The sequence below is a fragment of the Strigops habroptila genome, chromosome 3 (genome assembly GCF_004027225.2).
Source record: "Strigops habroptila isolate Jane chromosome 3, bStrHab1.2.pri, whole genome shotgun sequence".
In the NCBI taxonomy this organism is placed as follows: Eukaryota; Metazoa; Chordata; class Aves; order Psittaciformes; family Psittacidae; genus Strigops; species Strigops habroptila.
Genome location: NC_044279.2, coordinates 36,637,389 through 36,652,148, shown reverse-complemented (window position 1 = coordinate 36,652,148; position 14,760 = coordinate 36,637,389). Strand labels below are relative to the sequence as shown.

General features: G+C 38.7%; 1 protein-coding gene across 1 annotated transcript in view; it reads left to right on the top strand.

Moving 5' to 3' along the window:
- Window positions 1-14,760, top strand: part of GRIP1 (glutamate receptor interacting protein 1) — a 227,157-nt gene that overhangs the window by 149,447 nt on the left and 62,950 nt on the right. Inside the window, 3 exon segments of the mRNA XM_030477942.1 lie at window positions 1,152-1,235; window positions 2,077-2,152; window positions 3,514-3,659. Coding sequence (XP_030333802.1) covers window positions 1,152-1,235; window positions 2,077-2,152; window positions 3,514-3,659 — 306 coding nt within the window.

The window sequence follows — 14,760 nt, the reverse complement described above, 5'->3', positions numbered from 1 at the left end:
AAAGTACATTACCGTATATTTCGTGGAAATAGACACCTGAGTGTCTAGTGAGAGCCCTCAGGCAGGGGAGTCCTCAAAAAGAGAGGCATTGAAGCACTAAGAGGGCACCACTGCTTCCTGGGCCCTTTCATGGCCTCCCCATCTGTGCAGCCTCTGGTATCCATTCCCCCCTCAGGGTATCCTAATGGGAGACAGGGAAACTGATTACTGCAGGCAGGAGCATTAAAGGACATAAGTTTTCATTACTTCTGCTGGTCACAGAACATTTATTTTATAGAGGGATGGGGATTTTTAGTGTTTATATGCATTGTGCTGTTTGCAGTATCTTCCTGGAAGCTGGGAAGTGTGTGTGCGTGTGATTTTCCTGTGTCCTTTTCCCTTTGGAAAAGGCAGCTCTTACACCCTGCCAAAGTTTTTCCTGTAAAAGCCAATAGTAAACTGGCAGCTGGTCTCTTAACAGCGGTGGTTTCAAATTCTGTAAAGTGGATTATCACACCCAAATGTGTTGGTATGTGCATTAGATTTCTCACCTCCTCACCCAGCTGTGCACCACTCCTCTGGTGCTTACAGAGAAAATACTGACTTGACTAGAAGTCAAAGATTTCTTTTTACTCACCAATGTTACATTTTGAAAAAGGAAACAAAACCAAATCCTTATCATACAAAATACTTCTTGCATCCTAATCTAGTAATATAAGATTAGAGGTACATCCTAAAAATCTCAACTGTCTTGACTTTAAGCAATATAGATAAATGTTTTCATGGCTGAACAACCAACTCCAGGTAGCTTTAGGAATTTGTCATTTTTGTGTCTAATTGTGTATTTCCATCTTCTCTAGCTCTCCTCTGTAACTATAAGGAAAGCAAAATTATGCCACAATTTAAACAGTAAGGCTCAAATTCCTTGCCTATTACATGCATCTGTGTCTCTTTTTCCAAACAATTGGCAATCTGCAAAATATCCAACCCAAAATGCTCTCAAAAAAAAGGGTGAGTTGATAGGTCTTTAATCTGACTCCTTTGTACTGGAGTTTTTCCAATCATATGACCAGAAACACAGTATCTACCTTAAACTGGAAAAAGTGCAAATCTGTTTGTATAACTGAAAAAATAATAACAAGTTTTAGAATATTTTTTATTATTTATTTTAGCTGTACAAGGATCAGGTCTCATCTTTAGAAGTGTGGAAGTTACTTTACATAAAGAGGGGAACACTTTTGGATTTGTAATAAGAGGTGAGTTATTAAATTTGAACTGTCTGTATTTTCTAAAGAAGTTGTTAGTTTTTATGGCATTTAGAAATCATTTCAAAATTTCAGATTTACAGTTTGTAAAATTCACAGTGATTTATGTGTTACTTTTTCCATACAGTCATCTACTGCTTTTATGAACCGCTCTTTTTTTATGGAAGAAGAGTAATTAATCAGCTATGCCAAGACCATGAGAAGCTTTGTTTCAGATTAGACCAGATCCTGCTACCGCTGAAATCTGCAGGAAGATCGTAGTTTTTTAAAAAGATTCACATACAGTATGCGTATAAATTAAGTCGATAATCGTGCTGATAGTCTGAATTGTACAACAGAAGTATTATCACTGAATGAGAGAACAGAAGAAAACGTGCAGCTGTTAAATAATATACCCCAATTATAAATTATTAGGTTTATTCAGAGATTTTTTTTTTTTTTTTTTTTAATTTAATATATAAATTCCTTAGTGGCCAATTCCTATTCCAAGTATACATGAAGTACAGATGGTTTTTTCTCTGTGAGGCAAACAGTGCGGAACAGTAAGTTTTCACACTGAGATCATATTTACAGAGTAAGGGTTCTAAGAAAAGCATATACATTTATTAAGAATCACTCTGAAGAAATATTTTCTAAAGAATCATCTATACCATACAATAGGTCAATTTTATTTAAGATAAAATTCAGCCACATTAATGGCTTGACCATTTTTTGATATTTTTAGCCCATCTGTAAGTATGCATGCTTCAAGATTTAGGCTTTTCTTTTGGAAATCAGCTTTCATAAAAAGCATAAAACAAAGGTGTGCTTTCTCTCACTCTTCCCTTTCTAGGTGGAGCACATGATGACAGAAATAAATCTCGTCCTGTTGTAATAACATGTGTTAGACCTGGAGGGCCTGCTGACAGGTACAATTCATCTTTCTCTGGAGTGCATGTGAAAGAGAAATGGAGAAAAGTGAATTATTTGGGGCAGAAGTTAGGAGTTGGAGTCAAGTAGGTACATTCAAACCTGTTCCTTTGAAATTCATGAATTATGCATTTAATTAGAATAACAACAACAGTAATAGGCAACCACAAAGGCTCAGCACATCATGGTGTGTGTGAACAATAATTTAGCATGTTACATGTTTCAAGACTTTCCCATTAACTTTAAAAAATCAACCTAAAATAATTAGAACAAATGCCTGCAATAGGTCACAGCGCATTTTTCTGCAGTGTTCAGACAACTGGTGTAGCTTCTTATACTCTTAACACTCTTGCACTTCAGAAAAAGTACTGTCGTGTGTTTGTGTGTTGTTTGTATTGTTCTTTTAAAATGTTTGTATGTATCTGCATGTGAGTTCACACATAACTTCACCTGGACAATTTCTGAGTACAGATTCATATTTTGTCCCAGTGAACATACTTGCATGTAGTACCATCTTGTAGCTGTATAAAATAAGAATATTCACATTATTTATATGTATGAATTATGTTTTCAACAATGACATATTTGTCCTTAAACAATTAAAGAAACTTAAAGGGCAATTTCTCTAAAGTGGGGTGATTTTTCTGTAGCCTATGTTGACCATTTTTGAACTTGAAAACATTGATTTAAAAGCAAATGGTGCAAGAGAATGTTTGTCTTTTGTCTTTTGCCCCTTTCTTACCACCCTCATCTCCCTTGCTTCCTTGCTTTTCTCCGCAATTCTTGAGATGACAATGTTAGTACTTCATTTTCTATTATAACATGGAATACATTATGAGACAGACCTGGGAGACAGTGTATATTTGTAGCCAAATTATTTTTAGATGGGAAGAAAAGAAAAATTGAATTATCCAAGTAAGGGGTGTTTTTGAAGAAAATCGGTAAATAAGCATTCGTGTTTTGCAATCTGTTTCTGCACCCGTGTGCTTGCACCTCATATTTATTTTTAAGAAAACATTGGGGGAGGAGGTGTTTATGTATGTATGAGAGAGGAGTTGTGTCGACAAGGCAGAAAGAAAGCATATGTTGAGGCAGAAGCTATACTTAGTTGCAGTTTAAGGTGACTTGATTATTTAGCTATGTGGTAAGCTGTTTTCCAGTCGCTGACTTTCCAATTACAGCAATTTCCTTTTCACTGCGCCCTCTGAACGTTCCCACTGTCAAAGTAAATGTTAAGTGTTAAGGCAAGAGGGATGGATGTCAGAGAGGGTGTGAGGGAATCACTTTGTGTAAAAATGATATTATCTCCAAATCAATTTATCTTATATTAATAAAGATCATTCCTTTAATCTCCCTTCAGAGAGGGCACAATCAAACCCGGAGACAGGCTGCTGAGTGTTGATGGGATCCGACTGTTGGGAACGACACATGCTGAAGCCATGAGTATTCTCAAACAGTGTGGACAGGAGGCAACTCTGCTGGTTGAATACGATGTCTCAGTGATGGGTAGGTTAAGAAGTGGCCTTTAGTTCTGGGAACCATCTCTTGTGTTTTGCTGCCTGTTCTTGATGGGGTATTTTAGAAGTGATCATGACGTGTTACGCTCCTAGTAGCACTGCTATTCCCTTCCGCACCGTATCATTAATCTTGGGTTCATAAGGAGGTGAGCAGTATTTTACTGTAATGTAGCATTCTGACATTTCATGGTTTGTAGCGTGAAACCATAGTGTGGATTCTATGAAAGTAACTTTTCCAGTGACTAGGTTATAATAAAGGTTAATGAAGTGTAAGCATTTCTATGTCACATGAAAGAGGAGTTTACTTGCTCCAACAAGAATTCATTTGCCTTTTGCTAGTGCTAGTAGATGGCCAAGACATTGTTAAAAAGAGTCACAAAACTGCCACACGCAAAAGAACAGGGAAGAGAAAATTTGTTAGGAAATGTAGAGGTGGCAAATCATGGCTTGAAAAATGAGCTTACACTTTATACAAATTTTGATTGAACTTACTGAAGATATGGAAGGTGTTTTGGAAAGTCAAAGAGAGCAGATGATTTCTCACATATGACTTGGGATTGAGTTATTTCCATTTGTTTTGGGAGTTGTCATATCCCCTCCATTTTTGCAAGATACAGAAAATTCTTGGCAGCGAGAAACAAAAATACTCACCAGTCAGACTAAAATATTTCTTCTGTATTTGGGGATATTTCTCTTCTTTTCCTCCTCAGTTCCAGAGTCAGATTTCTAGCCTAGCAGTAGAGCAGCCTCATAGGAATTGGTGAAATAGTATTGTCAAACTTAAAGCCTTGGAAAAGATTAATACTTAGAATAATAATGGCAGATATTTGTTTATGTTGGAAGAGCCCTCTTTGTTCTCCTCCAGGACAGATTATATTAGTAGTAGTAGTATAATTGTTGGCATTATTGTTATTATTATATATCTCTGTTTACTTGTCTATCAAGAATGGAGTGACAGGTTTGCATGGTGTCTGGCAGGCCTACTGGACAGTTGTGCAAAGGCCATGTCCAGAAAGGTCGAAGCAGCTCAGCATCTGGGCAGGGACTTCCCGTGTGGAAAATGGAAATGCAAATGATCCTATAACCTGAAGAGAACTAGAATTTAGGTGTTTTCATTTATTTCTTCTTCTTTGGAAGATGACATCTATCTATCTATCTGTCTATCTATCTATCTATCATCACACTTAAAACCAGATTCCTTATACTCCACTTTCTCTAACAGTGAGATCTCATTGAGAAAAAGAACCCCTGGCTTTAGACAAATGAAGTTCCCAGCAAGGCTTTCATTTCAGAGAAAACTGTCATCCCCATTCTCCTGCATAGCCCAGGGAGGGAATCAGCCTCAATTTCACTGAGGATCTTTTAGAAATCTTTGCGGGTTTGTGTGAGGACAAGGCCACACAATGAGAAGCACTATTGGGCTCTAAATTGCAGATGTTCAGGCCAGGAACCTTCTTTTCAGTGTTATTTGGATAGAGCTCAGGGCAGGCAGATACAGAACTTAGTTGGAAATTGCACGTTTATAACTGTACAGGCAGTACCTCCCAGTTGGTCTCTTCATGTTCTCACATTCTCTCTCTGAATAAACTCTGCTGTCTCCCTTTTGTTCTCAGTAACAAATCTGTATTTATTATTCTTGTCTTCCTGGCAATGAATGTGTTATGCTGTGAAAATTTAAGCAGGTAGAAGAATCTGAGACTTGTGGAGTCAGAAAGAAGGAAGGAAAAGGGAATCAAACACTGGGAAATGTATGAGATGGTGGTCCTGCAGTGTCTGTGAGAAGGAATAAGGAGGGATCCAGTAGGTTTTCTTTCTAATGCATTATGATTTTGTTAGATTTTATCTAGCCCCCCGTAGGTTTTGGTTTTTTTCCAGTGTGCATGCCCTGCATTGGTTTTCTGGCAGTGGTGTGAAAAACCTTGTTGAGAAGTTTTCTTTTCCTTTTGCATTTATATTATTACCACAGTGCAAAGGCTGAAAATCACTCATCCTAACCCTTTGATTCCTGGCCCAAGAAAACAATGCTGATTTTAATCTTCACTTACTTCTGCTCAAGAGCAATGAACTCGGAGTTAGGAATAACACGAAAGGGAGTCTATGAGCCATGAAGAGAAATTTAAGAATTACAGAAATGTTACTCTATTACCCAACTCTTATGTTACCCACAAGACAAGCTATTTGTAATGCCATTTCAGGTTTGATCTGAATATGAAAATAGGCTAAAACGAGAGGAAGAGTATTGGGTAAGGTGGCTTAAGGATGCTTGAAACTAGTTTAGTACATTAGCCTGATGGGGGGGGAGGGGGAGAACCCAAAAGTTATATCAAATTCTGGTGCATTGTCTTCCTGGTATAAACTTTCAGTAGAATATCTTGCTCCTAGAGCTATAATTGTACCATTACTTGCTTTAATATCCTCTGTTCTGTTAGCAGATGTTTATATCCTGTAAACTAGCATTCCGTGTGGCCAGAACTGGAAAAGGACATAAAATATAGTCTGATAGCATGAAATTGGAACTTGATTTAAAAAGGTTACACTAGATGAAGAAAGTAATTCTGAACTATTTTTCAGCTACAATCCTGTAGTGTGTAACTGGCTTTTTATACTCCTGTAAGCATAAGCTGTTTCAGAGGTGCTATATTTCTTGAAGCTTAGTTCCTTTGCCTGAAGTCTTCAAGAGGTCACCTGGGAAGCTTGTGCATTTTATTGTTTCTGGAACCTAGACAAACTGGAGTAAAAAGAATATCATGGGGTTCTGTGAAGGGTAATTAAGTGTGTATATAATGTGGAAGATGTGGCTAGTCCCATTGAACTCTCTGGGGTTACACTGGTGCTTGCTTAAATACATCCTGAAGTGTCCTGCTTGGCTGGGTCCTAGGAAATAAACTTGTCAATTCAGCTTCTTGGAAGAGATGATATTAGCTTTTTGGCTCTTTTTTGCTATTGAAAATGTTTCCAGGTTGGTGTGTGGAGTATACTGCTGTATAGTTTCTAAGAGACTTTTAAATAGTAGGAGTTTGGCAATACCAAGGTAGTCCCCAAGGAAAACAGAAAAACGTAATTTCTGAGAAAATATTTTATAACCTGATAAAAGTTGCATTTGAAGTTGTGGAAGGTAGCAGTCTTCCACATGTCTGTTTTCCAGAACACCTCCTCCAGTCATGAAGCAATGTGGTTGCTTATTCCTGCATTTTTTATTTTGTGAGGCTTTTATAATGCTTCGCTTCAGTATTTGTAGAGGAAGTGTATATGGTGACTTGCCCTACACTTAGCTGTGTGTGAGTAACATAAACTTTGTGGGCTTTATCACTTTTCTTTGTAATCCTTACACCTGAAGTGTTCAAGCTTTATGGTTGTGTGAATAACCTGTGGTGGGAGATGTTTGAATATTACAGCTCTCTCTGCCATATGACTATACCTGTGCTCCTCATGTTGTGGAAGGGAAGGAGTAGAAGCAGGCTGGAGGCTAGCAGTGACTTGCTGCCACTGCCAAAATAATTTTGCAGCCTGAATCTTTTCCTGTGGCAACCAAATGGCAAATATTAATTCCAAGCTATAAACTGAGGTTGGGAAGACTGAAGTTCTCACTCTTTGGCAGTGGTCTGGGTGAAGTGTCCAACCAAGCAGCTCAGAGCTTGAAAGCTATAGGTCAGGCATTGTCAGTCAGAGAAAGAGAATTAGAATGCAGTGCGAATAACAAGCTGCAAACAGAGATTCACACTGCCCTTGTCTAAAATAAAAGTTTATGACTGCATTTATTTGGAAGCAGAGCAGATGCAGTTTCCCTTCAGGTTTTCCAAAATCTGCCAGGATGCTACTGGGCTCTCTGTTGTCTCTGTAATTGGGATTGCATCTGTTTGGGTAATCTTCCATATTGGCTCCAAAAGGGAGCATTCAGAAAAGTAATGACTACCTTGAGTTTAAATTCTGGCCCGTAACATTTTTATGTAACTCTAGTTCATAAATTGCTGCTGCTGAGCTTTTGAGCAATCTACTTTTTAAATCTTCAATGTTCTTGCTAGGGTAATCCTTGGTTCAAAGGATAAACAGTTAACTACTGTTTAAGTGTAGTTAAGTGTATCAGAACTTTGGCACAAAGGTAAGCTCTTACTAGCTATTTGCACCTGAGAGACACAACATCTTACTCTCTTATCTCTTCACTGTGTGTTTCTTAGTTCAAACCACTTTGTGGTCTTCAGGAATAAAGGAACTTATTGCACATTCAAATTCCATATGTTTCTCTGGCTTCTTTAACAATTCTGGCACTTATTTGAGCCTAAATAGATTTGCTGCAGTGTGGCATCCTGTAATTGTTCTCTGCAAAACAGATACTGTGAGCTTGTTTTTCAGTCCCAAGCTACCAGAGTAACACTGACATAGAACTGGTCAGCTTTAGTTGGAGCAACAGCCTCAATTTTCTGAACTTGACATTTACCACTGATGCAGCTTTCTAGGGAATTATTAATGCAATCACTTGCTTGTAAATCTGACAGGAGTTTACCAAACACTGTCCAAGCTTTTTGCCTCTTTAAGTTCACCCATTCTAAAAAAACCCAAAAACCCAAACAACCAAACCAAACAAAAGGCCATAATAATTTTATGAGACTACATTTAAAGAAATCTGCCTCACCCTCCAGTAATTTTGCCTGACAAGGAGAGCGCTAGGGAGAGAAGGCTTGCATAGCATGAACATCAGGTGAGGTAATCTGTGATCCAGTGTAGACTTTCAGTAATTTGTGCGAGACAAGAAATATAGAAGAAAAAAGAACTTACGGACTGCCCCTTACGTTTCATAAAGCAGTATCGCTCAAACATATCCAGAATGGTGGAGACCTTTAGGAGCTATAGAGTTTTACAAGACCAAGGAACAGGAGCTCCAGAGATTCCAAGGACAAACTCAAGATCCTCGTAAACCTAATAAATGTTGCAAGACCTTGAAAGTTGAAGGAAAGTCAGGAGGCCTGTAGGATTCCACACTGTCTTTTTCTTTCTGTTTCTTTATAAATTTAAAATTAACATTTCCTTTGTCTCTTACAAGTCTTTGACAGAACAGATCGGTAGTGTACTCTAGCATTCAACTGCAACTGCAGCTCTCCTGGCTGTCACAGAGCAACAGACCTAAATCCCTTGAAATTCTAAATATGAATTAGTTACTTAAACCTTTAAAGAAGGCTTCCTCTCTTATATTGCTTCAGAGACAGATTGAATGAAAATTCATGTGCAAAGCAAAGGTCGCGATAGCTGTATTAGCTGAAGTATTGCTCTACTTTAAATACTGCTACACAAACACATACACAAATTATGCTAGAAGACAAATGTTTAAAGTCAAAAAGTTGAGCGTGCCAGGTGGGAAATGTCAGGATTGAGATTGCTCAGCCTCTGTCCAGCTAGGTGTGCATGCAATATAGTCCCAAGACCCAGAGGAGAGATAACAACCCTTTTATGCAGCTATTCATTTTGAATCTTGAGTATGTGACCACAGGCTTATCAAAGGCACTGCCCAGATCCTTGTCTGCATGAAAAGTTATTAATTTCCTGGTGTTTTTTTCCTGAGGCCCTAATCCTGCCACAGTTTGAGTGCTTCAGGCAATATGCAGATCTCAAGGAGAAAACCCCGGTGTCCCAAGGTCATTCCAAATGTATTGGCTCTTTCTTAAGGCAGAAGATGACATAGACATATCTCTAACAGTTCCAAAAATATCCACTCACAGATGTGTCATTAGGTAAAACACATGAGATTTTTTCTCTCTCCTAGAGGCCAATACATGATTCACATTCATGCTGCACAAACTAAGCAGATATTTAAATCTACATGCTATGGCATGTTAGTCTCTCATCTTACTGTACAAGTTCCTTATTTATCAAACACCGTGCTTTCTGCTGTCAGTGCCAGATGCCTGCGTCAGGGACATAGTATGAACTGACAGTCAAGTGTGGATGTATACAGTAAGTGCTCTTTCTGTAGTGCTAGCTTGTTAGGATTTCATCTAGTGAAAGATATATGTTTTGGAATATGACTTATCCTTGGCACCAAAAGAAGCTTTTTCCATCAGACAAGTCTGAGGCTTGTGATTTTTTTCTGTTATTGAGTTTTCGGGCTTTCAGGACTGCTTTTTTTACAATAGCAAGTGGAGGTGGGTTATTCCTTTTAATACTTCATCTCTTATGCTCTACTAAATATGACATGCTGACTTCACTGAGTCTCATTATGAGCCTATAAGAGGATTGATACCTATCTGTCAGGCATCAGTTCCTGCTTGATTGCCTGCTTTAGTCTAGTCTATCTACCTGGCTTAAAAGGAAGATAAATAGCTTTTTAATAGCCTCTCAAGATGAATGGGTAGCATGGAAACCTATGGTTTTAAAAAAAAATGCAGCATTTTGGGCTGGCACATTCAAAACCCATTTCTTGATTCATCAGTACTTTTTGTGATCAAGAAGAGATACTGCCGCTGACTGCTGGTAGTGAAACAAGAAAGTGCTTGCATTAGAGACCAGCATAGTTTGAATGTCCTTTTCAGCCTTTACAGAAATTGTGACAAAAAGGGAATCTGGTACTTCAAAGCAGCAGTCAGGTGTCTCCTCCATGTTAAATGGCTTTCTTTTGCAGCTCCCTCTTTATGCCTTACATACCTGCCACCCAAGTCATCCACTGCTAGCTCCCTCAAAACTTACAGTGCTGTGTCTTATGGATGGGACATTTGTTTCATAATGAGGACTGCTGAGTAGTGACAGAGGTGTGGAATGGGGCCTTGTAAGAAAATAGTATTTCTCTATCTAATGAGTGGTATCACTGTGTTGCATAACCGTCAGTTTGTCGTTTCCCAGTATTTGTGTGAGCTTACAACCTAGGTTTGTCCAGGGGATAAAGTTTGTATCTGACTTCTATACCCAAATACTTCCTCAAATGAGTGAGAACCATTAAGCCCACTAGTCTGCTCTCTGTTAGCCAGGTTATCAGATCAGCTGTCAAGCGCAGTACCTGTGTGCTTCCTGGGAACCAGGGAAGACTTGAGAGACATACGCGACCAGTGGGTTTCAAAGACATTTGCTTACAGTGGAGAAGTGTAAAGGTTCAGGATCTCATGTTCCTACATGTCCGTTTCATGCAAGCATGATGCTTTTTCCCTCTGTTATTTGTTCTTATTCTGGTTCCTTGCTGCATTCCTTTTATTCTTCCCCAGCAGCTGTGTGATTTTCCCTTTCCTTACTGACCTAGTTTGAGTCTTCTTTCTAGAAGGTCCTAAATCCCCAGCATGCTATTCCCTCTTGTTACAGCATATTTTTTTGTTTTGTCTTTTGCCAAGTAAGGCTTAGGTGATTTTCCAACACATTTCTCTCACACCACTGACTTACCTCCATAAAGGCCTTTTGCAGTTTTCACGTCTGTCCTTCTTTCACCCTTTCTCCTGTCCTTGTCTCTTAGCAAACCATTCCAAAATTACTTGTACTGCAGCTTCTTTTCAAATCAGTCACCCTCCCATCTCAGTTCCTCCCCTTCTTGCCCCAAAAGTCCCATTCTGCCTCCTCCTGGCTCTTCGGTTATTCTCTGTGCCGGATCTGCTAGATAATGAAGACACACAGAGAACATGAATTTCAAATATAAACCAAAACAATATGGTTTTCCCTAATGGTGCTCTCAGACACAGCTGACCTATTTCACCTCTCACACTAAGAGAAGAAAAAAAATACAGCCTGGGATAGGTAACCATTGTAAGAAAAAATCACACTAAATGTTTGAACTGTGACCAAGTTGTAAGCAATTAAAATTGGGATGTTTTAATGAGCTAAGTGTATGATTCCCAACTATATTTGCCTTATAGAATGTTTTTTTTACTTTGTTTTCTCTGCCTGGTTATAATTTGTTGTTACCATTTGATAGCCATGTTGCTAAGTAAATGATTACAGAAGGGAGGAGTTGTCATGTTTTACAAGAATTTAAGAAATCTTACAGATATTTGTTTCTTTACAAACTTCTTGATCATCCCTAAAGAGAAATAAATAGAGTTTTGCTGAACCATGGAAGTTACAAATTACTCTAACAGGTCAAATTAACATTTCTCTCTAGTGCTTTTGAAATCATAGCTGTTAAAAGCAGCTTAATAAATATTGCTTTGTATGGGGGAAAAAACTATAGCAGTGAAATGAGATGTCTCTGTTACAGAAGATTAAAGGTTAATTATCATAACTAACTAGGAAATGGTGGGGAAGTTATCATCTTCACTATGAGGGTGGTGAGGCACTGTAACAGGATGCCCACGGAACTGTGGCTGCCCCATCCCTGGCAATGTTCAAGGCCAGGTTGGATGGGGCTTGGAGCAACCTGGTCTGGTGGAAAGTGTCCCTGCCCATGCCAGGGGGGTTGGAACTAGATGATCTTTAAGGTCCCTTCCAGCCCAAACCGTTCTGTGATTCTGTAAAAGGTCTTTCAGCAAATTGGCTTATCTGTTACTTAGCATGCTGGTCAACAGCAGACTAACAAGGATAATGAAGTATCCTGATTTGTGCTGGTCTGGAAAAAAAAATTGAGCAGGTAGCTGAAGTACTTACATTCAGAGTGCAGGTGTGAAAGTTTTACAAAGAGGATGATAATTAAGCTTCTGGAGATTAAAGGATCTTATGCATGTGCCATGCAATTCAATGCAAGAGAAACTCTGTAGTCAGAAAAAAATCCAATTTAAAAAAATCAGCCTTGGATTTGGTTTAGTGGCATTGCAGTCATCCGAGAAACTAAGGAGTAAAGGACAGATTTGATTTTCTTTATATTAGAGAGAACTTGGGCTGTAACCCCAGAAGCTGTCTCTAAAAGGGCCCATCTCTAAGGAAATAACAGCAGCAGCAAATACACCATTCCTGCCTCCATTCTGGGGAGAGGAAAACACTAAATGTCTCCCAAGACTTTCACTGAGGGAGGTGTTTAAAAAAATCCAGAACTGAACTACTCCAGCCTCTTGGCTTTTTTTCATTGGTATGACAGACACAGACTGTGCCTCACGGGTTAGACCACAGGGAGGAAACCTGAGAATCCCTCAGATCGTTTCCTGGAACACCTGTATTGGGCATAAACTAAGAGGTTAAACTTGGATGCAGTAGGGCAGATTTTCATCCCTTTACACTAAGGTTCATGGTTCATTCATCATGTTACAGAACATTTGTGCTGAAAAGGACAGATTTTAAAGTATGAATATTTTTAGGTATTTTGCCTAAATATGAATTTTCTCAATTAATGTGTTCTAGTGCAAAACTGATGTGGACGAGATGTGAAGCAGATCCTATGAGATTGCACCATGTAGTATTCAGCACAGGGGAGATGCGTACTGCTCAGACAACACAGTACTAAGGCCTGTGAGCTGTAAATGTAGGTAGGGGAAAAAAAATCAACCTCTAAGCTGAACAAGTTTATCTTAAAATCAACGTAGTTAGTCAGAGATAATTGCACCGGTGCCACATCTTACAACATAATCTTGTTACACAGAATTACACTTCTGATGGTGTTGCTCAGCTGTATGATGGGTGAAATGTTATATTCTCTGTTTGCTATTCAAACCACATTCCCCTACACTAATTTTAAACATCCATAATAACCTGTCTTTGCGTCTTTTTCCTAACTGCATGATTACCATGCTTCATTCATTTAAAGAGATCGTTTCCGTAGCCGGTGAACTCAATATTTATCAGAGTGGTTTGGGGAAACAGTATTGCTAAAAATTGCTCTGTATGTTAGCCTGTGTGCAGCCAAAAAGTCATTGGATTTGTCTTTTTTTTAATTGGTGACTCACATTAGTGGCTTTTGATCTTCTGTAAGTCTCGCGAGTTTCATTTGTAAAGAAAATGGACAGAATATTGACAGCTGTTATGGATTGGTCATGTTGCTCTTTCAGTGTAGATGCTGGAGGACCCTAACAAAATGATATTTCTCTGATAATTGAACATTAATTTGAAATCAACCACAGGCAAGCACCTGACTGCAGGTTTCGTTTGAATCTTACCTGTTTTCTTCTTGGATGAGGAGAAGAGGGTGGCGAAGGTTTTATGAGTACTTTTCTAGATCATTCTCTGGTTTTACCTTTAATTTCAATTCTGACAACCAGTAGAAAAGTCATGGCTCACTGCAGCCAAAAAAAAAAAGTGTGCCAGGTGCTCTTGAAGAGATGAGTAATGAAGGATATGACAACTTCCCAAGGTTACAGGTGAAGCTGTGGCAAGCTGAGGTTTTTTCTTTCCTCTTACGTGCCTCCAGACATCTCTTCCCTGGCTGATAAAATTGCATTTTTACATGCAGAACCCACACCAGTATAAAAGTACTTTGTCTTGGAAGTGATTTAAGTCACGTGGTAACCCAAACCCTCGGGTTACCTGCATGAAATTGGAAGCAGAGCAGAGCTTTGCCAGTAGATGAAATTGCCTGTAGGGCATCAGAGGCAATGAGGCTCTGGGGAGAAAAGAGACAGACAATGGGGGAGCAGAGGTGGGGATGCTAATGAAAAAGAAAGGGCTTGCTAGGGTAAGGTTTCCTGTTGTATTAGACACAAGCAAATATAACCCATATTGCCTCTGAGTTACAGGGTTAGTTTCACTTTTTTTCTGACGGATAATCCAAAGGTTGTATTCATGAGAAGATGGTAATATGTACACCTTGAGGCAGAGCTTTGGGACTTGTTTTATGTTACCTAGAAAGTCCCTCAACACTTTCTTTAAAAACTCCTAGTTGGATTTTTTTTTTTTAATCCTTTATTTTATATATATACCCAGGTCACCTTGCCTAAGTTCTTCATTGAAATCTAATGGCTTCAGTCAGCTTAAATTAAAAATAAGTAAATAAATAAATATGGGAAATTAAAAAAAAAAACCCTAGACTGCAGACACATTGATCTGTGATTTCCATTCCGTCACTAGTATGATTTGGCACAACATTCCCCATAGCTGCAAAGAAAATCTAAAGCAAACTTTCCCTGAAATTCTTCCTGCTATTTTTTGGTTCAGGGAGGCCACCAGGAGTTTATAACTATCTGTTGTTACTCACATTGATCCGTAGGTCAGCTGTCAGGGGCCTTCCATGAAGTTAGCAAAAAAGCAAAAAAGTTAGCTGG